The sequence below is a fragment of the Fukomys damarensis genome, unplaced genomic scaffold, assembly GCF_012274545.1.
Source record: "Fukomys damarensis isolate Sample0158 unplaced genomic scaffold, DMR_v1.0_HiC HiC_scaffold_16, whole genome shotgun sequence".
NCBI lineage: Eukaryota > Metazoa > Chordata > Mammalia > Rodentia > Bathyergidae > Fukomys > Fukomys damarensis.
Window position 1 is genome coordinate 113,761,138 of NW_022900928.1, and position 24,058 is coordinate 113,785,195.

At 34.0% G+C, this 24,058-nt stretch overlaps 1 protein-coding gene across 3 annotated transcripts in view; it reads left to right on the forward strand.

The window, feature by feature from the left end:
* Spag16 (sperm associated antigen 16) overlaps positions 1–24,058 on the forward strand; it is a 1,007,960-nt gene that overhangs the window by 468,090 nt on the left and 515,812 nt on the right. For 2 of the 3 annotated variants that reach the window (XM_010616032.2, XM_033764606.1), the window contains one exon: positions 2,294–2,437. In XM_010616032.2, the coding sequence (XP_010614334.1) occupies positions 2,294–2,437 (144 nt within the window). Of the gene's footprint in view, positions 1–2,293; positions 2,438–3,428; positions 3,488–24,058 lie in introns of those variants that run through there. The other variant, XM_010616034.1, reaches the window with a different exon arrangement.

The following is a 24,058-nucleotide window of genomic DNA, read 5'->3' on the forward strand; positions in this document are numbered from 1 at the left end:
TGCTTCAGTGCAAAGGTGAAAACGCTTGACTTAATAAGAAAACAATTGCTAAAAACACAGTGGCTAACATCTAGATTAAGAATAACTCTTCCATCCTTGAAATTGTGAAGAGAGAAAAAAAAATTTTGGTAGTTTTGCTTCAGATCTCAAACTTCAAAGGTAGGGCTACAATATGTAGTGCTCGGTTAATACAGTAAAAGCAATAATTTGTGAGTGGAAGGTATGAACAGAAAATGTGTTATAATTGTTCTATTTTATGATCGGTTATATTTTGTTGATCTTTTATGTTTATTTTATAAATTTAATTTTATATAAGATATGTGAGCTTAGGAAAAAACAGTACATGTAGAGTTTGATACTATCTGTGGTTGTACACATCCACTGATAGTCTTAGAATGTATCCTTGTAGATAAAGGAAGACTGTCACATAGTTAGGCAAGGAATCCTTTCATGTGGAATGGAATTGGAAGCATCTGTGGTAAAGAGGAGGCTCCAAAGTAGAAGGGATGCAGAGAGTCAAGAAAAAACACAAAACTAAATGGCCACAAATAAGTTTGTTTTTTATATATTTTCCTTAACTTTTACAAATAGCTCTCCTCACAACAGTCATTTTGGAAACTTATGTTTTAAAATTCATAAAGACATCAATGATTTTAGCTATCTTCACTTAAAGAGGGTAATTTGTCATCTAGTCAAGTGTGCATGTGTCTGCCAGAAAGCTGTGAGCCAAAATACATCATACTCAGTCACTTCAAGGATTTGGTGTGCCTTTGTGTGCATGTTTGAATATAGAATTCATTTCAATATGACATTTTTACCTCTCATCGTATTTTTCTTCTAATTAAGCTCCATAAATGTATCCTCTACCCAGTTTGAGCTACCATAAATTTGTTTCTTGAATTGGCCTTCTGAAAGTCACAAACCAACATGATGATGAATTGGGAAATGAATAATTTTCCTTCTACTGTGTTTATTTTGAGTAGAAAAATATTTTTAAAAATGAAACAGTTTTTCACTAGAAAGACCTTGTCCACAGTGGTTACAATGGTTACAACCCTGTAATATGAACATCGATACCAGCCAATGTTCAAAAATATATAGTCAAGCCAAAAGAAATGATATTTCACTTCATAATTTGGGGACTTAATGGTATAGATGCAGGGGATAGATAACAAGAAAAGTTGTGCTTTTGTGTAAGCCCTGAAGTTATGCAGGTATGGACTGGAGCCATGATTTCTTAGGAACATTGATTTCCTAAAGTCCAAATTACAGAAGAAAATAACAAGACCATTCATAAAGTGATGTTTGGCTGAGATGAATGTGTGATTGCTATTTTTAAAATCATTTTTTTCATTGTACTATTGAGGCAAGTAAATGTGTTATCTTTCCGTGGAGAGGCCAAGCTGAAATTGAAAAATTTGTTGCTAATATTTAGGCAGATATTTTAATAGGTGTTTAACACTGGAGAAATTTTCCCCATTATATCGTAAGGCATAGATGAAACTCTATATAAATAAGATTAAGGTATTGCCATAGATGAAATATCAGGCATTAACCTTGTACTCTTGAATTTAGAATAGTTTAGCTCCAATATTTAAATAGCTGCAATGATCAGTCAGTTCAAACCTTAGTGCTTAATGTGTTAATCATTAATTTTACATACTTCTTTCTCATTTCCCTCTATGCCTGTATAGAGAAGAAATTTCCTTATGCATCTTGAATTCATGACCCTAATTTGTGTACTGTGTATTGATTGAAGCAAGTTTAAGTGGTGAATTAGCACAGAATTGGATCTTCTTTGCTTTGTATAGATAGTGGGCCATGGAGTTAATGTTTCATTCATAGTATTTATTCTAAAACTATTCTAATGTGGTTGTGATTCATGATCTTTTCCTGCATAATGCCTGATTTAAGACAAACTATAGTCTGAAGAGAATTTTGATTTTCTGTGATAAGTATGATCACTGGTCCTAACACAAAAATACATTGGTCTAATTTTTCTTCCCTAAAAGAAAAAACAGAAGTATTATTTTAAAACCAGAATTAGACATGCACGGTCACCTAAGCCAACTTCTTCATTTTGCAGTTGAGGAATCTGAGATCCAGTGAAGCTGATTAGATTAATGAGGATAACAAAGCTGTTATTGTTAAAGCCAGAGCTGGGATACAGAACCTGCTTCCTCTGACTTCTGAGCTAGCATTCTATGGGATGATCCCTCTCATTTTGTTCATCACACTCTGAAACCATTTGCTCTTTCACCCCGCCTAAAACTCCTTCTCTGTTCCTTTGCAGTGTTATCATGCACCCCTGCAAAGACGCTCTGGTCTCCTGTGGGGAGGATCACGTCTGGAAGGTAGTGAGCCTACCAAAAGGCCAGGTACTTCTCACAGGATATGGCCATACTGACTGGCTTTCTGACTGCTGCTTCCATCCCAGGTCAGTGCACAAAACTCCCAGGACCAGTCAAATTACTTTAGGGAATGAATTTATTTACTCTTTCTCCACTCTGCTGACTTTGATGACTGCTTCTTCTCTGCAGCAGCACACTCTCCACTGAATTTAGAAACGTGTAGATAAATGCATTTGACTTTCATTATATTGACTTTAGATTGATTGCTTTTGATATCTGGTACATGTAAAACAGTCCACATGCTGATGCATTTAACAAGAGTAATAAGCTTCTTAGGACAAGCATTATTAATGCTGTTTATACTCACGCCTTGAGAAGGCACATAGATTTCTAGTCAATAATGCGTGCCAGTGTTTATTTTGCTTCTGCTAATCTTGAAGGTTTTCCTTTGGGAATTAAGTCATATACTGAAAAGGATCAGAGGCAGTGATCAATTTCTTTAAAAACTCAGTGACACTCAAGATATTAAAAAGAGTAAATCAGTTCTGGAAACATTGAGCTTTGTGATTTTTGAAGTTCACTGAGATTTTTTACCCCAAAGACCAAGGGCACAGAAAGAAGGACATTGTTAAACACACTACTACTATGGACAGAAAGCTCTTACTCCTTATAGTCAACTCCAAGTCCCAATACTGACAGTGTTCTGCTGTCCTTCTTTCTTACCATTTTTAAACATTCTCAGATCTGTCTTTTCCTAATACTGCTTCGCATCCTTGGTGCAATTTCTAAACTATTCATTCTCTTTGGGAAGTTTGTTCTTAGGAAGACTCCTTACTGATTCATTTTTGTGTTCACACTAAATTTCTTTTTCTTTGCCTATCTTTCTCCTTGGTATAATATCAATGAAGTTAGATTAAAACGAAACTTATTGAGAAATTTATAAGTTAATAACAAGGCTGAACTAAGTCTGTTTTTTAATTGTAATTTTTGCAAATCTTTCCAAAGTGTAATTCATCCTTAGTACTAGATATTTGAACTCAACTTATGAACATATAATGCTCCTTATCTGATACACAGAGCTGTGCCACCTGCTCGCTTTTGAGAAGTATGAAGCTTATCCTGCAAACGGAGACAACACAATTAGAAGTGCAGCTCTGTAGCTACTGGGCATAGTAATCTGATTTGATAATGCTTTGTTACCATGACAGCAAGTGACTCAGAGATTTTCTCATTAGTGCTTGACCAGCCAATGGTCCTTTTAATAGATCTTCCTGTTTCCTCACTCAATTACTGAAATTAAAGCGAGGTGAGATATACCATTTTTCACTCATAATATGGGTTTACATTCAGTGTTTGCTTATAGCAGAATTAGAGTAAAATGCTTCAGCACTATTAGATTCTTTTTCAGTACATGAGAAAAATGCAGTGGGGAGAAACACACTTAAATCAGCATATTTCAGTTAAAATATTAAATGTCAAAAGTTCTTTCTGTGGAATTACTGAAGAACAAATGAGATTATTGGAAAAAAGCATCACAAAGGCTCTTTTTATTTGTTAGAGAGATAAATTCTGAGTTTATATATCTCAGACCTCAACATTACATAAAACTTAATGTATATAAATCAGCAATGAAGAATATAAGTATATGAAAAAGGAAGGCAGTCGAGATAGAGGGCAGGGATAGGAAGGAAGGAAACGGGAATAAAAAGAGGAATTAAGATGTATTATGTACAAGTACCAACTTCCCACGAAGAATGTAAATGTTTTCTACTATACAATGTACCAATAAATTACAAATTTTAAATATATATGTATTCATATATAATGTTGATGTCTAAAAGTTGTTTAAATTTGTGCTTTCTGAAATTTAAATTAGTGACATTTAATTTTCACTCTAGCTTATGTAAAATAATCAGTAAATAATAATTCATTGTTAAAGACAATATTTCTATCTGCATATAATGCAAAAATCAAGATTAATTTAAATATGATACTTTAATTAGAATTTAACAGGTATTGATCAAAGAGGAACTATAAACTCTTAGTTCCCTGTTGCTAAATAACCACAAGCACAATCCTTACACAAAAGTATCCAAAGCTGTATTCAAAATAAAATTCATATATAGCTGAAATATATATATATAGATAGATAGATAGAATAGAATTATATGTTGTATATGTAAAACATTTTTATGAAATCAAATATTGCCATATGTCAGTACTGGTCAAAATAGAAAAGAAGCAGGGAGTAGATTAAACAGAGTGAAAGAAGCTGAGTTTTAAAAGTCTCATCTTGAGCTGGTGTGGTGGTGCATACCTGTAATCCCAGCACTCAGGAGGCTGAGGCAGGAGGATTGATGTGAGTTCCAGACCAGCCTGGGTTACATAGCGAGTTCCAGGTCATTCTCAATTACACAGTGAGACCCTGTCTCAAAAAACAAAATGAAACAAAATTCTCATTTTACATTTCTATCTGTAGCAGTTTTAGTTATTTATGAAAGATAAAAACAAAGAATAAGAAAAAAGAAAGAATTAAGAGACAGGGAAAAGTTAATTTTAGGCTCACTAAAATTTTCAAGGATTGGGAAATAAAATAGGAAGTTTTATTATTGATTTATACATAATGCAGAAGCAGCATTCCACTGGACTTAACAAATCCAGTGCAGACATGACAACGGATGACCTATTTCACAAATATGAATGCAAGCCTTTTAAAGATTGTGTGGAGAATGGAATTTTGTTGTTTGTTTAAAAAGAGCAGTATACAATGACAAGTAAGATTTGAATTTGGGAGGTATGGAGGGGTTGAAGGAAGGGCAGGGCAATGGGGAAAAAATAAGAACCAAGATGGATTACATAAATTTGCAAATTTTCAATGATGAGTGTCATTATATTGTGTACCTTAAATGTACCAATAACAAATTTAAAAAAGATTTGAATTTGGAAAGCATGGAACTTATAAATAATATAAATATAAGACCATCTTGTGATAGATCTTGAAAGTTACTTTACAATAGTTATATAAAATCTAGCATTTCTATGTCTCCAGCCTCATATATTTGCTTATGCTTTTGAGCTTCCTGTGTAGAAATTGACCAGGAAAATGGATTTTTAAAGAGCTAGTGACAAAAGATCTAACAGGTGAATTTAAAACTGGATGCCATAGTGTTAAGGCCAATAGACAAATGGGTGTTCCCTGGAAATAAATCAAAATGGGAACCATACAACCAAACAGAAAAAAAAAATCAGCCAAAATAAAAACAGAGGTAATCATCTATCCAAACTCTTCCTCGTCTTTAGAAGTCTAGTATTTCTCCAATCAGTGTTTATTCTCAGTAAATGTTAGCCATATTTGCTTTTCTCAGTAACAATTATTACTTTTTACTAAAGTATTTTAACACTAACATGTTCTAATACGTGTAATTTAAAAAATGAATATAGCTTCTAACTATAAATTCTATGCAAATATTATGCAAATTTTATCCAAGTCAAGGAATTTAAAAGCTTTTATGACGAGTCTCCCAAAGCGTTTATTGATTGAAAATAATATACATACACTGATCACTGCCATTTATTTCTTACAGGAGAATTAGTTCTGTTTGTATCTAAATTTTTAAATTCCTTAATAGGACTTGTAGGCACTGTTCAGGAATAACGCGGGTAATAACTTTCATTATAACCTGCTGGTACCACACATGTGCCGCTAGATGGCGATCATACATCGATAAGGTAAAGGGCACTTCGGATTTATTCGGAAGACATGAATTTCTGTACTTGAAAGTGATTCATCAGTTGTTGAAAATGATTAAGGAGTGGAAAAATGCAGGAAATGTGCACTGGCGCTATCTTTACACTATTAAAACAGCGAAAAGTATGATGTGGGCAAGTAGGGCCACTATAACCCGGGGCAAGATATACCATACTTTAACCTTAACGCATGAGTCAGAGGATCAGGTGGCCCATGTGTGAATGCTAGCTTCACTTTTTCTCTTGTCAGTTTTCTCATTTTTAAAATTGAAATAAGAATAATCGCACTTTTTAGATTGATTATGGATTCTAAATTCTGTGTCTGAAAAACATAAATGCCATTGTGGGGCACACATACTAAATATATGTTAACTCTTGCTACATTTTATTTCTTGATAAGATTTGGAGAACTTAGGTAGTACAGGACTGGAGGAACAGCTCAGTGGTAGATGCCAGCCTAGCATGCCCAAGGCCTTGGCTTTGATCCCTAGGAACTTCTCCCTCCTGAATAAAAAAAAAAAAAGCTCTCAAGAATTATTATAAAACTGGTGGACTCGAGTGCAATGAGCTACAAAGAATCCATTGTGATATCTGGATAATAATACCCGCCTCCTTTAGAAAAATGTCAGAAACCATGATATATTAGTAAGATGATATCTCGGTTCTTGCCCAGTTAAATATGAAGGTATTTGTAAGCTGAGAGACAAATTAACACAATTAGAGTGAAAAAAGTATATGTTATTCAGCTTTTCTTAGCTCTTAAAAATGAAAATCTTACTCTTAAAAAGATATCAGACCCATCATATTGTTATTTTTTTTCCCGATCAGAGTGTATTCCTTATATTTTCATTTTTTTCTTTCTCTTTTTTAGATTAAGATTATGATTTAATAAGAAAAACATTTTTTAAATCAAAAAAGCACTAAAAGCTGCTTTTCAAAATAATCCTTTTTTGAGGAATGTAAACATACAGTATTTATGCTTCTTTATCCATGGGAATGTTTTATTATTGTTGACCCAGTCAAATTTGCTTTGAGCAACCAAGACACAGAGTTGCATATCAATTCCAGGTTACTATTAATCAATAAAGCTCACACTGTACTACCTTAATTGTCTTTTAGTTGGCATTTGCCTTTAGCAGGGAATCACTCAATAACAGCAACATAGTTTTCAATGTAAACATAATGTCCAGTTTGCCTGTGCTTGAGGTTGCATTTTCTTCTGTCTGACCATGGCTTATTCTGTGAAACATTAGATATCTCCCACATACCTCTCTAAATGAAAGTAGAAGGATTAGTGGTTTAAACAGTTTCACAGTGCCCCGTGTTATCCTGAATTCACTGCCTGAGGCAGAAATAGAGCTGGCAGCATCCTGTTAAACATAACTTCCACTCTTACGAACTGATTTATGAATTGTGAATAAATGAACCTCTCCAAATACCTCATATTCTCTCTTCCCTCTACAAGCTGTCTATTCATGTATTTATGTAGTGCCTAAAACCATAGTCTGAAAGCTTCCTGACAAGTATATCATTTAGTTATTAAAAAAAAGCATGGTTAACCTCTTTATTTGGTAGAAGCATAAACCTGAGACATAATGGATACATTGATAAATCATTTGAGATGGTGGTAACCTGCTTCATCCTACAGAGATAGATGCTTTCATAATTTGGAAACCTCACTAGATTTTAGCAAAGATAAGCTTGACATGCATTTATTAAATAATAATAATATTCTGCTGGATATTCTTTGAAGAGGTGTATGGTATGCCTCTTTTCTTAATAGACTTTGTCACCTTTATGTGAGAGCCACAACAATGGAAAGTAACAGCATTCTTATTTACATCGAGTTTTAAAGGTTGTTTTGGTCTAAGTCTAGCAGTAATGCGTGAAAATACAGAAAAGTTTTAAAAGTTTATTTTAGTCCCACAGCTCAGTGGAAACCACACGTCTTCATGCAAAACCAGCCTTCTAAGTTTTAATTCTAGCTTTATCATACTGGAAAATAGTTTAGCTCATTTTGAGTTGTCTAAGTATATTTTGTCAGTGCCTTAGTTACTTCTCTCATTACTGAAACAAAATATCTGACACTCAGAGTCAAAGGAGGAACGTTTTATTTGGCTTACAATTTGCAGAGGTTTCAGTCCATAGCTGGCTCCAAGGCAGGGTGGCATGGAAGAGGGACATCGCAGAGGAGAAATAGTCCACAGCAAGCAGGCAGGTGAGAGCACATTAGCCATCTGCAGTCTACCTGACCTAAGGCAGATATAGCATTCACAGCCTTAATCGTAGCCAGAACTATGCCAAACCAGTCAGTGGACTAATTTAATAATCACAAACACCCTTGATCCCAGCACCACACTCTTTAGATCCAGCCAGGCTGAAAAGCTCTCTTATGACTGCATGAGGCTTGTTGTGGGGGGTGGATCTAGATACAAGCCATTAAGAGCCAGACAACACCTTGCTTATCTTTCTCTCCTTCACACCCAGTGTGTGTGTGTGTGTGTGTGCGTGCACACACGCACGTGTGCACTTGTGTGTAGCAGTAGTAGTGGTACATAGCTTAATATTTGATCAGTTAATGTTGTGGAAGGAAATTCGAAAGAACAGAACCCCAAGCTCTCATTGTGTTGTGGCAGGGCTGGAATGAATGTTGACAGCAGTTACCATTTAAAGAACATCTGCCATGTGTCACATATGGGATGTACACACAGCAGTAACAATGTGATGTATTTCCATTCTGCTTTCTCTTCCTCCACACAGAGAGCCTCTGTATCTTCTGTAGTTGAGTGGAGGCCATATGGCTGAATGCTGGTCCAAGTGATGTAAATGAAAGTGATGGCTGTGTAACACTGAAAAGCCCAGCCTGTCCCTTACATTGTCAGCAGTAGTGTGGCTTTATGGTGGAGCAGGGTAGCTTATCTCCCTCTGACACATGATGCAGTCTGGAGAAGTCAGGCATCTTTGTTGTTCACCTTAAGCTTTTTAAGGTTGAATGGCTTGACTGTCATGGCTGTTAGTGTTAATTATGCTCTAAAGTAAAATTTTATGTACCACACATAAAGAAATGAACCTTGGAAAGATGACTCCAAAGTTCCCCTTCTGTACATGTAGAAATCTAACTATATATAAAATGTAACTTTAAAAATCAGACTTGTTCATAATTATAAGAGTAGGATTTAATCTGTTATATCATTTAACATCTGAGAGCCTCAGTTGCTCATTTGAAAATGAGGATATCCTTTTCCATAAAGTTTTCATGAAGGCTTCGTGAGAAAATATTTGTAAAGCATTTGGCACAGTTCTGGTGTCCAAGTAAACATTTAATAAAAGGAGCATTGCTGTTTTGCAGCAAACATAGGTGTGGTCTACACTGAAAGCAATATTGACTTCAGGTCTTTTGATCTTTCTCCCCTTTTCTTGCTAAAAAGTAAAATATAGGAATTATAAGTTTGTTAAGGGCAAAGTCTGAATCTTACCTATTCATGTATTCCTGGGACACAGCAGGTCAATTAAAACATTATTGTGAATAAGCAAATACTTGTCTAATTTACATCAGCATAATTAAACTTGCTACACCAGAGATGGAGCTACTGTCTCCCTTGCTTCTAGTAGGTATTAGGCAACTTTAGCAACATACAAAGATACTTGTGGGGCATGGTGGTACACACCTTATGATCTCAGTAGTCTGAGAGTGTGAGACAGGAAGATTGCAAGGCAAGCTCAGCCTGAGCAATTTAGCAACTTAGCAAGGCCCTATCTCAAAATTTTAAAAAATAAAAAAAATAAATAAAGATAGGGATATAGCTCTGTACAAAGGCCCAGGGTTCAACCCCCAATAATGAAGCAATGCACACACATTCATACATACCACTTGTTATTCTTGAAATCACTTTGTCAAAAGAACCTCAAGCCTAATATTTGTCTTTTATTTGACATAGAAAAATAAAATTCAAAATCTTCTGTGAATATTATTATGCCAAGAATAAGTTTTTGTCAAAACTCAGTAATAAGCACTTCCAGAATGATAGAATAAAAACTTTAAAATATACTCCACAGCAGCAGAGTAATCCCCAGAAAAACTTGTCAAAATCAACTTTTTCAGATTTCTAGAATTAACCAATCCAAGAAACATTTATTGAAGAAAAATTGCTGAATCTGAGTAAGAACAGCATCCATTTTATATTTTAACTTTCCATGCTTCTAACTCGAAAATCTGGATAATGAGATGTTCTTAGGGAACTTGAGGCACTCTGGTACATTTCTAGAAATGTGAAAGACATGCACAGGAGAGACTGTGCATGCCCCACAAAGACTTGCTCAATTATGCCTGACCTTGAGCATTTGACCAAGCAGGAAGCAAAGGCTAAAGCTGAGTGGTAAACATCCAGAGTGTGTAGGTTGTGCCCCAACATACACACAAGGACCGGCAGACATACTGGGTCAAAACATAAATCACTAGCTTCCCAATTATTAGCTGGACATTAAGCTCACCTAAAATCATTGTTGTTGAGATTTAATTCTCTAATGTAACAGTATTGAAAAGCTGTGGGGACTCTCAGAGGCAGAGCCTAGTGGGTGGTGATGGTATCATGACTATACCCATGAAAGGATTGAACTTGGTTTCAAGGTGCAGTCTGAGTCTCACAGGAGTAGACTGGCTCCCTTAGGAGCACTTTGTTATAAAGCACAGGGCAGGCCCCTCACTGGTTTCTTGTTCCTTTCCCTGGGGACCTCTGAAATATTACCAGAAACCTCTGCAGTAGGCTCCAGTCTCCGGCTTAGTATACACCTCAGGCCTGAAGAGGGGAAAAAAATATATAATAATGACAGAACTAAGACAGTCAGATAGTGGGGGCCAGGATGACCACTGCTGGTGTAACCTGCAAAGGAGCTGGCCAGCCTAAGGCACTGGTTTTTATTAGTAATCAATAGAGGTAAAAGCAAGCTACATGTAAGGATAGCACTGCAGGTAAAGATGTGTGGTCCATGTGGTTTTCAATGAAATTAATGTAAGCAATGCTCATAAAAAACAAAGCATTCTTGAATTAGGAACAGAATAGTCAAAATATGTGTGGCTGTGATTAGAATGTTTCCCTTCTGGTAAGGTTATATCTGTGGGAACAGAATTTGGGTGTGATTTACTCTGACCTTGGCACGAAGACTTTGGCCGGACTCACTTCTATCAAGGACCCCATTGTGAGGTCAACTCTTTACAGCCTGCACTGCAGCCTGATTTGGCCATAATCAATATTGCAGTCTCCCACATCTTTCTTATCAGGAGCCCTATCTTGCTTTTGCTGTGTTCACAGGAACTCTGGTCATATGATTTGATCTGTCACCAGGCTCTTAGCTGAAACTGTTGCCAGTGCCTTGCTTTTAGACCTTCAGAATGATACATCATGTGAACTTCTTTTAAAAATATTTAGCCTCAGGTATTTTGTTGTAGCACCATAAAATGGATAAAGATAAACAACAAAAGCTGGAGAGAAAGAAATCTGATCTCAGCTTTTCCACATTATATTATTTTAAATCTTAGTTTTTCAACAATGCCAAAAACAGAAAGCATGAAACAGAGCAATATAAATAACTTGTTAATATATTCGATTGTATTACAAGGTGCCATTACATTTGCAGATGGAATTAAGATTTTAATTAGCTGACTTTAAGATAAGAAGAGCATCCTACACTGTCCATGTGGGTCCACGGTAATCACAAATCTCTAAAGTGCAGGAGATGAAGACAATGTGAGAAAGGAATTCTTTCCCATTCCTCTAACACCATGAGTTCAGCCCAGTAAAAATGATTTTAGCTTCATTTCCTTCAGAGCTGTAAGATAATACATATTTTTTTATTTTGCTCCTAAGTTTGTGGTAAGATATAGCAGCAAAAGCAAATCTACAATACTGGTCTTATAAAGCTTTTATTAAATTTATTCTGAAGTATTTTATTTTTCTGATAGTATTGCATATGAAATTATTTCTTTAAAATTTAATCTTCAGACTCTACAGTGCTAGTGCAGACAGCTGATTATTTCATACTGATCTTATTTTAACTTTTAACCTTAATGAACTCACTTATTTTAATATTTGGTAATTTCTTAGATTTCTGTATACAGATGATATAACTCCCAAAGAAAGATAATTTTTACTTTTTCCTTTCAAATCTGGATGCCTTTTATTTCTTTTTCTTATCTAATTGCTCTGCAAACTCTGATATCATTTTGAATACAAGTGGCAAGAGCAGACATCCTTGATTTATTTCTGATTGGAGGGATAAAATTTTCAGTCTTTCTTCATTAAGTATGTTTTTAGCTGTGGATTTTTTATAAATGCCTATGTTAAATTAAGAAATTTTACTTTTATCAGTAATTTGTTAAATGTCCTTGATCATGAGAGGATTTTATTAAATGCTTCTTCTGCATTTGGGTGCATCTATGTTCCTAAGAGATAAAGGTTAATATTTTTCTTATGATATCATTTCTAGTTGTGTTATCAAGGCAATCCTAACCTCACAGGATGAACTTTGATGTGTTCCTTCCTCATATTTTTTGAAGAATTTGTGAAGAAATAATGTTAATTTGTCTTTAAACATTAGGCAGAATTTACCAGTGAAATCATGATTCTGAGCTCTTATATGCGGAAATGTTTTGTTTGTTAATTCAATCATAGACTGTTGTTCATTTTACCAAGTTTTATAATTTGTTGGCAAATTGTCATGATGCTCACAATTTCCCTATTAATGTTTTATAATTCTGTAAATTTGATATTGATATTACTTATCATTGTTATTTTAATAATTTGATATATATATATATCTCTTTATTGAACAACATAGCTAAAGAATTATCAATTTTTTTCAAAGAACTAATGTTTATTGTTGGTTTTATATATTTTAATTATCTCTTGCATTTATTTATACTTTAATATTTATTCTTTCCTTTCATGATGCTTGCTTTGGGTTTATCTTATTCTGTTTTCTTAGAGTGGAAGCTTAGGTTATTTGAGATCTTTATTCTTTTTTAGTGCATTTATAACAATGAGTTTATAGCTAGGAATTTCCTTAGTAGCAGTGCTAGAATTGTCCACTCTCCCTCCCTCCTTCCCTCTTTCCTTCTCTGTATGCTTCACTTGTGTTTTTGAGCTTCTGTTTCACTTTTAAATTCTTTTACGATTGTATTGGGCTCATCTATCCGTGATAACTTCAACATCTCAAGAGATTTATTTTATTTATGTGTTTTTATTTATTAAGATTCTAGGTTTAGTTGAGCCTCATGACTAGGCAGCAGCATTATGAAGCTGACTTTGAGGTTCCAGTTGTCAGTGTGTTCACTTTGATTCAACTATGTGATGTTTATCTATAGAGGCTAATACCATTCTAAGTCAACAGCTTTATTTTAATTATATGTGAGGCCATTTCTGCTATTATAAAGTGATGTTTGCAGGTTTTGGAAATTAGAATATGGACATTTCTGCAGGAGGGGAGTGCTTTATTCAGCTTAGGACATTTTATACAATGAAAAACCACGTAATATCATTATATGAAATTAAAGAGAACCTCAGGAAATCAAAGATATCTCATGTTCATGATTCATAAGACTATTGTTAAGACGTCATTTAATATAGTACTGTGTTTTCTATTTGTATTCCTCTAATAAATGATGCCAAATATCTTTTGTGTGATTATTAGCCTTTTACGGAAATGTCTATTCAAATCTTTTATCATTCTATATGTTTTTGTTTTTTATTTTTTTTTTAATCAGAGATCAAACTTGGCACCTTGCGCTTGCGAGGCAGGCAGCAGAACCACAGAGCTAAATCCCTGGCTCCCTATCATTCTAATAGTAGCTTTTTCACTTTTAATATAAATAGCTGTTCTTTACAGGTATAGGTACATGATTGCTCCTAGTATTTGGATTTTCTGTTTTTCTTGATGGTGTTCTGTGAAGTATAAAATATTTCAATTATTTTTATTATTCTTTTGTTAATTGGGTTTTAAGATCATATCTAAGCAATCATCCTTTAATTCCAAGTAACAAAAATTTGTTTCATTATGTTTTTTAAATGTTTTAAAGTTTTTATTGTTACTATTAAATCAATGAGCTATTTTGAGTTAATTTTTAGAGGTAGTGTGAGGTAGAGATTTAAATTCATCCTTTTTCATTTTCATATCCAATTGTTCCACACCATGTTGAAAAACTATTCTCTTCCCAATTAAAATTTCTTGCCCCTTGTTAAATATTAACTTACCCTCAAAATAAGAATTTACTTCTTAACTTTTAATTCCACGTTGTTGAATTCTGTGTCTGTCCTCACGCCAAACACTCTACTCTCCTAATTACCATAACTTTTAATAAGTATAATCTTGGGAATTGCAATTTCTCCAGTTTTTTCCTCTCCACCATGATTGCTTTGGTTCACTTAAGACTATTCTGTTTTCATAAAAATTTTAGGATCAGCTTGTGAGTTTTTTGCCAAAATGATAATAAAGCTATTGCTATTTTTGTAGAGATTATATTTAATCTATAGATTGACCTGAGGAGAAATTGGAATTCTCTACAATACTGATTTTTGTTTTTGGTTTTGGTTTTTTTGAGACAGGGTCTCACTATATAGTTGAGACTGACCTGGAACTCATTATGTAGTCCAGGCTGGTCTCGAACTCACAGCGGTCCTCCTGCCTCAGCCTCCAGAGTGCTGGGATTATAGCCGTGGGCCACGACGCCCAGCTCTTCAATATTGAAAAGATTATAAAATACCACAGCTGTTTGGAAGTATTTGACATGTCCTTAAAATGATGTAAAGATGACTATATGACCTAGAAGTTCCATACCCAGGTATATATCTCCAAGAGATTAAAAGTGTGTGTCCATATAAAAACCTGTATTCAAATGGTCATAGAAGCATTATTCATAGTAGCTAAAAATGAACACAATCCGAATGTGTATAAACTACACCACTGATACTTAATACTATAATTAGTGAAACTGGTCTTTTTTTGTATATTAGTCATTTGCATTTCTTCTTTTGTGAATAGCTTACATGACATATTTTTCTATTTTTTTAATCTAATATTATTAGAACCCCCCCCTCATTAAACATAACTTTTATAGTATATAATACATAAAGATTTCCTGGACTTAGTTTTCCAAACAGTTTTTTTGCTTATGGAATTTAATTAATTATCCATATGTTTTGCTTATGGAGTCCAATATGAACTAATAAGGATTTGAAATAAATTTATTAGTTGATCTGTATTGTCCAGATTTATTTTGATACCAGATATTTAACTTTATGGTTAGTTGACAATATCACTTTTACTCAGTATTTTTATGGCAAGATTTTCCTACTTTATCTTTTTCAGTTTACCTCTTGGTAATTATTGAATATCTTCAAATTCAGATATTTAGTATTTCCTAATCCAGTAACTCTTATTAAATGTAGATTTTTCTCATTTTGTATAAAAACATGTTGCTTCTAATTCTTATATCTCTAATTCAAGGTCACTTTAGTCATCTTACTTTTATAATTGAGTGTCCTGATTTATTTTTTATTTGTTTCACTTTTTGCTTTTTCTCTTAAACATGTATTTGATTCTTCTACTTTATCATTTGTCTTTAGCCTTAGCTGATTCATCTCTTTGCCCTTCTCTAACTTAGGCACATCATTTGTATTTTTTTTTACTTTAACCATTAATATTATAAAATAACTCACTGATGTTTATAGCTTCCTCAAAGATTTTACTTTGAAATTGATTTTACTACTACATGGAGAAGAATTGTAGGAGACCATATAATGAGAATCAAGGCCTAATTGACCTCTGCCAGCACAAAAGAGAAAAATGGCAAGCTGTGCCTTCTCTGGGCTACCTGCAGACATTACCCTTCCATAATGATGTCATTGAATGTAGTCTCGTCATCTCTGTCAGGCATCAAGATCTGTTTTCATACTGACATATTATGTGGCAAGCAAATATTCAGTTTCTGCAGTGACCTACACACAAGATGAAGAATGATGTATCTGTTGATCAATCGATCATCGATACATAGATATACGAGTAATAAATTCATACCTATAAGACTTTGCAAAATAGTATTTCATTTCCATATCCATTTTTCAACATGGGGGTACAAGAATAAAGCAGATTAGAGGAAGAGATTCTTAGTGAAACCACCCTGAACTAGCTGATGCTCCTGTTCTCATGAAACTAATATACAGTCCTCCTTATCTCATCAGCTGAGCAGCTGCCCATGGCCTTACTCAGAAAATGCTTCTGGAAAGGTAAACAAGTGGTGTTTATCAAATTAACAGAAAACATTTAAGCACGTGTAACCGATATATTTCGCTTAACAAGACATTTGATCAATATTTATAGAAATGACCTATAGCTTTCACTGCCTTCCATGAGCAGAGTTTACATTCTGAGTCATCTCTTTACAAACTCTCTATTCTTTCCTGCGTTATGCTGTCATCGTGTTGGAATTTCTTTACTACTGCTTGCTCTGACTGCATAAGTGGTACTAAATTGATGCTAAATTGTCTTGAACATTTAGGAAATTTTCTTTGATAATTTTCTGATTTTTTCTCCTTCCTTGGTTAGTGTAGATTTCAGAGAGAGTTATTTTACCTGCTTTTTAAATATTGTACCCCCCTTTTTTAACTTTAAACATACTTTCAATAATCTTTTAGTTTTGAGGCAGGGAAGAAAAAGAAAAAAAATAACTCTATTGGAATCTGGTATAAATGTCCTGGCGTTCCCTAAATATATGCCAGGCCTCATGGGCTTCATGTTTCTGTTAGTACTTCACTCAAAAGGAAGAGACTGCCTCTGAGATTCTTTAATTGTTTAGAATCTTCACTTAGATTGAGGGTGATCCCACTGTGTGTTCTATTAATGTTTTAGCCATTCTTTCCAGGAAAAAAAACCTACTTTCTACAGTACTGTACTCTCTATGAAAACTAGCTCCATAAATTCTAGGTTTTCTAGGATCTTTTGTGTATAAACTTCTTAATGAAAACAGAAATTGAAAATTTAATCTTCATGCATTCCTTCCACCAATTTGGTCTATAGTATATTTAGAGGACATTCCTAGAAACCTTGAGTCTTTGATGATAGAGTGCATGGTTTTCAGGCTTAGAGCATGTTCCTTTGTTTTCATGTTTTCCCCATCGTTTTTATGAACCCTGGGGGAGGAAATATACCCATGTCATCATCTTACTCAGAAGCCCATATTTATTTTTAATACATGATTAAAACTAACCTCTAAGGTCATTTTCACTCTTGAGTTTTTATATAAGCAAATTTTGCTCAAAGACTATTTCTGTAGGCAAGAAATTTCACAGGTCAAATAGATGCTGTCAAAATAATGACTCCAGGAACTGTTAAATGTCATGAGGAACTAACATTTTGCCTCCGGTTAAACCAAGACTCATTCAACTGTATCTAAGCTGTAAATAAATATTAACTTGTATGACCCAACCTTGCTGATTGATGGCCTGATTAAATTACAGAGGAAATCTTGGCAGTTACAGCAGTCGGTAGAAATTTTTTTTGCTCCTCAAATATCAGTAAAGCTTACAATGTTCACCTTAGAAAGTATTTCAATATATTTGAAAGTGTTCTAGTGAAAAGGATGTTACATCCTGAAAGATGTCAAGGCTTCAGATCAAGTTTCTTTTCAGGGTCTATAATGTGTATTTGACTAAGTCAAACTGACTCATGGCATAGTTATTCTATTTATTTTTAACTCTCTGTAAAATTATATTAGTGCTCAACACATTATCATACAGTGATCAGTAGCCATTAGAAATATTGTAAATGACAGCAGCAGATGTTTAGATATTATTACTCATATGCATAGTCAGGTAAACACAAGAAATTAGAAGTAGAATAAAACATACTATTGTTTTAATTTTATTATCATCCTTGACATAGAACACTTAAGGTTTTCATGAAGACAATTGACCTACCTATAAAAAGCAACGGCAAGAGCTAAAGCAAATCTTTACTTTCAAGAAGGATCACTTAGAAGAAAAGAGGCTACCGTTCGAACAATAAGAGCCATATTGTAATAGTCCAGGTGAAGAATGAACAAAGGCTATAAACCTTTTCAACCCCCATTCTTCAGGGGAATTAAAACCTAGACAATGATTTGAGTGACACTTTCTCAATTTTCCAATTCTGGATGTGCAATAGATAAATGAATGTATTTCATTCCACGGATGCAGTATGATATTACAGGTTAATTCTCCCACCAGAACACTGACTGAGAAGGACAAGCCAAAGTAAAGTCCAGTCAGTGCAACAGAAAAAATAATGATTTATAGCCAGGCGTGGTGGCGCATGCCTGTAATCCCAGCACTTGGAGGCTGAGGCAGGAGGATCACTGTGAGTTCAAGACCAGCCTGGACTACATAGTGAGTTCCAGGTCAGTCTCAACTACACAGTGAGACCCTGTCTCAAAAGATCAAAAAAAGAAATTATAAAGATATATAAGGAATAATCTTAGCTTCAAATTGGAAGTAAGAAAGAGTGAAAATTTAATATGGCTCATATTTTTAACATGTAAACCTAGATTTCTAAGAAAAAGAATAAAATTAAAACATCAAAATTTGGAAACTTTTATAATTTTATCTTGAGTTTAGTGAGTTTGCATCCTGGTGGCACATTCAGATAAACATTTTTTGTTTGTGAATCTGAATCTCAAATGAGAGATTTGAATTTGTGGCTTATGTATCAACAGCCACAGTAATGTTGCTTAATAAATCACTCCCAAGTTTTTTTTAGCTCAACACAAGAATTTCTTATTCAACTCATAGTTCTATAGATTAAAAGTATATATGCAGCTTATCTCTAAAGATTTGGTCTTAGCTGGGTTCCATTGTATCTCTTTTATTAGGCTGAGTTATCTGGGTAAATCAGCTTCTTGTCAGATGCAGTGCCTTCATTTTTTTCCTCCTCTCATTATCTATGTGCTGCTTATATCTTTCCCATAGGACAGGCTAGATATGTCCTTACAAGAATGCTCAGCTGCAAGCACCAGAAAATTCCGCTGTGGAAAACAACAAGCAGAAGCATGTATGTTCTCTTGTGGACCATTCTAGAGCTGGTGTAACATCACTGGCCCCTCATCCTATTTGTCAGAGCCCAGAGGGAGGCAATGAGGAGAGGGATACAAGGCTTCAGGGTCAATGGTTTAGATATAAAAAGGGTTAGGAACTGGACCACTTTTGAGTTCTGCCATTTCATATGCGTAGGTAGACCGTACATTCACATTTGACCAGAAAAGACCCATTTTATTCCTGTTACACTTATAAAAATATTACTATCAGCCCGTTACTCTAAAGTGTGTCCTAATTTGAGTGATAAATTATTTGAGTGTTCTCCGTTTGGAAGGTCTTTGAACTAGAATAGATGAAGCAGAATATATAAAATGAGCAGAAAAAGGCAGAGTCCATGCATGAGGTTCCAGGGAGCAACAAATGCACCAGGACAGAATGGTTTTAGAAAAGCCAGAATAGAGAGGCTGAGGGATAGACTCAGCACCACCAAAGCATGATACAATATGGAATGAAGGTATCTTTTGCCTTTGGCAACTTGTTTGATGAACAGGATGAGCAGTTTCAGAGGAATCATGGCAGGAAATTAAATATAACACTGATTCAATGCTGAAACTTGTATTTGGTTTTTCTGAATCCTATATGTTTGAAGTAATGAAGACTGGGCTCTGAGGAGGTAAGGTCTTCTGAGTGCTAGCTTTCTTCACATCTGATAATACAGAAGCCAGACTAAAACCAAGTGTGTAAGAAACAAGACCCATAGATTATATTTCTTTCCTATCCATTATTTTTGATACTAAATAAAAATAATCTGATTTGTATTCATTAGGAATTATTCTAATTTTATTTTGTTATGATTGAAAATTCATTTTTCTTCAGTGTTTGATGTCTTTGATTGACCCAAAACTCAATAAGATCTACTGTAGTTACATTAAATATTAGCTAGGACATTATTTTGAAACATTTGGGATGCTGTGATTTTTCAGCCAAATCCAAAATCTTGCTGTGCATATTAAACAGGATAGCTTTAAGACTTGCCAAGATATTTTTGAGAATTGTCCTAACTTTGATGAAGCAAATAAAAAAATACCAATTTTCCTAGTAGAGTTTTCTGTAAAAAGCTTTGTAGATTTAACATTGTAAAAAGGTTTCCATGTACAAGCAGGTGCAGCCGTAATTGTAGTAAATAACATTAAATTTTTGAAAAACAAAACTCACATTTGAAATGATAGGATGACAACTTTTAGTAATTTGAAACTTCAAGGAGAACTAATTGACTAACACAAAAAAGGCAGAGAAAAATCTGGCTATTACTGACTTCACATCAGCAATGAAAAAAACAACAAAAACAAGAAAGGAAAAAAGAAATAGGAGACAAACCTATAATCCTCATGTAGGTGAATCCTTTTCTTGGCTGCCACTTACACTTTGAAAATCTATTTTGTATGAGTGGACATCAAATTTCCTTTGGGATTTTCAATTTCATTTATTTTATCAATATAAAGAGCCTTCTTGTGGAGAAAGGAATAAATCACATTTAAATGAAATACAAGAGATTACACCAGTAGTTGAGCTTTTACATTGACTAATCCAATAGCTTTGGCCAAATATCTCAATGTCAAAAGCATTATAAGTATTCTACAAGGTAGGTCTGGCAGAGAGAAATCAATATTAAAATATTGGATTTGATTAAAATGTTTATTTCCCCCCCACCTCCCTTTTCCCAAGCTAAATGGCCCTTTCCCATACTAATCTGATCTTTGTTAAAGTTATTGGCTGCCTTGTTTGTTGTTATGCCATCGTTGTCTTAGAATTCATTTCTAAATCACATGCTTTTCTGCCCTTCTTTAATTCAACTATTAGGGTTCTCACTCTGATGTCATACCATGTGTCCCTGAACGTGTTCACAAAACTTGAAGAGATTTTATAAATCTCACTTAGAAAAATTATCTTAAAGACAACAACTTTAAAGTATATTATATAAATTTTGCAGGGAAAAGCATGCTTACCAATGTAATTCTGCTCGAAATTGTCCATCTCAGAAAGTTGTCTTTTCAATCATTTCAATATCATAGAAAATGTCAGAAAATTGATCTTTATCTTGCACTTCAGTGACTTTACATGTTCTGTCCTTCCACATAGAATATTTTTCCCTTTTTCATCCTTCATGCAATTAATTCTTGATATTATCTTCAAGGTTTAGCTTCTAAATTCATTCCTATTTATTTATTATTTTATTAGTATATGTTTTCACCATATAATAAATACATTCTTCATGGGGAATTGGTATAAAGACACATCACATGAGGGCATTTTTCCTGATCCTCCTATATTAGGAAAATTTCCAAAACTTTTTAGTTTATAGATTATCAGTCACCATCACACAGGTAATTTTAAAGAATGGAATGTGAACTCTGGCAAAGCAGGACAGAAAACTGTAATGCTTATGATTGTATTTCCAACACTTCATAGCACTGAAAAGTGTTTGTTATGAGTGTGATCTGCTTGCCATTTAGAACTTTATGCACTCTTTTATGGATCATGGCACACACTGCCTTACTTTTCTGCTTGCCTCTTTCAAGTCCACATTGTCTATGCCTGACTGATTTCATCATCCTAAAACACTGCTTTTATTACATTACATTCAAGAACAGCCACTCTATTATCATCTGTTATTTATGAGAAGAAGTGATGCTTCTAGAGTAACATTCAAGGATTTCCATAAACTGACCCAGACTGATTTTCTGATGTTGTCACATTCGTTTCTCTCCAACTCAAGCACTTTCCGGGATAAAGTAACTGAGATATTGGACACAGAACACTTCCATCGCTTCTCAGCCTTTGTCTAAGATCAAGTGCAGAACAGTTCTCCCTGCTCTTGGGATTTATGCAGACTTTCTCCTCTATTTCTTCCCTCACTTTGGATATTTTCTATCTTCTCACCCTTCCATATATAATATTTCCACATTTTACTTCTCTGTGAAGTTTTTGATAATGGATACTCTCTAGCGATTTCTTCTTCCTTTTAATATTCATTAAATACCACATTTCACTAATGATTCTATCAAGTTTTACCATTCAATATGAAGGGAGATTTTTACCTTACCTGTGCCATTTGCATATTTCTAAGCTTTGGCCAATTGACCAGTAAAAAATACAAAAACGGTATGTATGTACTACTAATAAATGATTCTACTTACACAAATCCACTGATAATTTATGGCTGTGAATGCATACTTTTGATCAAGATGGTGTCAACAGGGCATAACACTAAACTGATGAGATTTAGAAAAAATAAGACATGATTAAGGTGAATCAAACAACATTTCTCCCCTTTTATGGTTTAAAATACATAAACAAAAAATGTAACACATGCCAAAACAATTTGTAAGCAGCCACTGAAAAAAAGAAATACATAGAATATCCTGTCAGAAACTTTTAAAATGAAAGCTAAATAGATTCTGTTGTAATATTTTAAGCCTCTGGTGCTTGTCTCAATACTTTTCTCATTATCAGATTGTTGGATTATAAAGTAATACTTTTCAAACATAATTCACAACTTGGAGATGCGGAAATAAAGGGAGGGGCAAGGCAGCTAGAGAAAAATAAAGTGAAAGGCTTACGAGTCACTTATTGTAACCACAGTTTCTTTTTAAGTGTGGAGGGAGCAACTAACATCTTGCAGAGCTTCAGATAAACTGGTGGAAACACCCAAGCCTCTTTCTAGCTTTAGAGGAAAATAATATTCTAGATTAAGGAGAATTAATTTCTGTAGTAAAACACTTGACAAAGTGTAATTCCCCTGATTTCTCACCATTCTACTGCCTCAAAGAAAAATCCACATAATCTAGTCAAGCTAAACTTTCCTTACACACACACACACACACACACACACACACACAAACATACACACACAGGTAGTATAAGAATTAAAAATATAAAATGTTTGACTGAAACTCTAGAGGGAGAGACAAACAGATTTAGGTAAATAATTAAATAGGCTAAGAGGAATTTGCCCTCATGTCAAAGCAAAATAATTTCTAGTAAAACAAATATACAGAAGAAAAAGCAAAATTTTAACTGTGAAACAAAGGAGAGATTTTACAAAAATAAATTTTATCTCAGGAAAGCTTGCAATAATTATTGTAACTGCAGAGAAAATATGAAAATAATTATAAACGTGAAAAAGTAACAGATGGGCAAGACATGAATGAATGCCTCAACATCAGAATAATTAGTGTCATTAACATAAAACAGAACTTATTAAGATATATGAAAAAGTTAGCTGAAATAAAGAGTTAAACTTATATAACAAAATGGACAATTATTCCAGGATATATTGCTACCAATATATTTCCTCATTGATTACTGAACTTCAATGACAAAAACTAAATCCTCAAAGAAGCAATAGAAAAAAATGTCGTACAAAGGTATAAGTTCAAAACAAGTGTTCTTCAGACTTTCCCACAGCTGTGAATTCTGGAAAATAATACAATAATATCTATAAAATGTTAAGGGGAAGAAAACTCTCATTTATGTACATCATGTCTGCCAAAGCATCGCGAATCATTCCTAAATATTAAAGAACTGAGAATAACTTGTCATGTAGAGGTACAGGATCCCAACAATGAATGTAACTGTACTGTATCGCTAAAACGTACCAATAAACTCAATTAAAGCTGAAAAAAAAAAGAACTGAGAATATATAGAATCCATGTGTATAGCCTTCTTGAAGAAAACAACTACAGCAATAGCAACAAAAACCCACCCAAACAAATGATCAATGGAGACATGGTGACAAAAGACTACCATAGTATTCTATGCCTGGAAATACTGGAGCAGAGCCAGCAAACTTCTGAGAGAAAGGAAGCAGGGCTATAATAGAAACACATCTTTTTTTTTTTT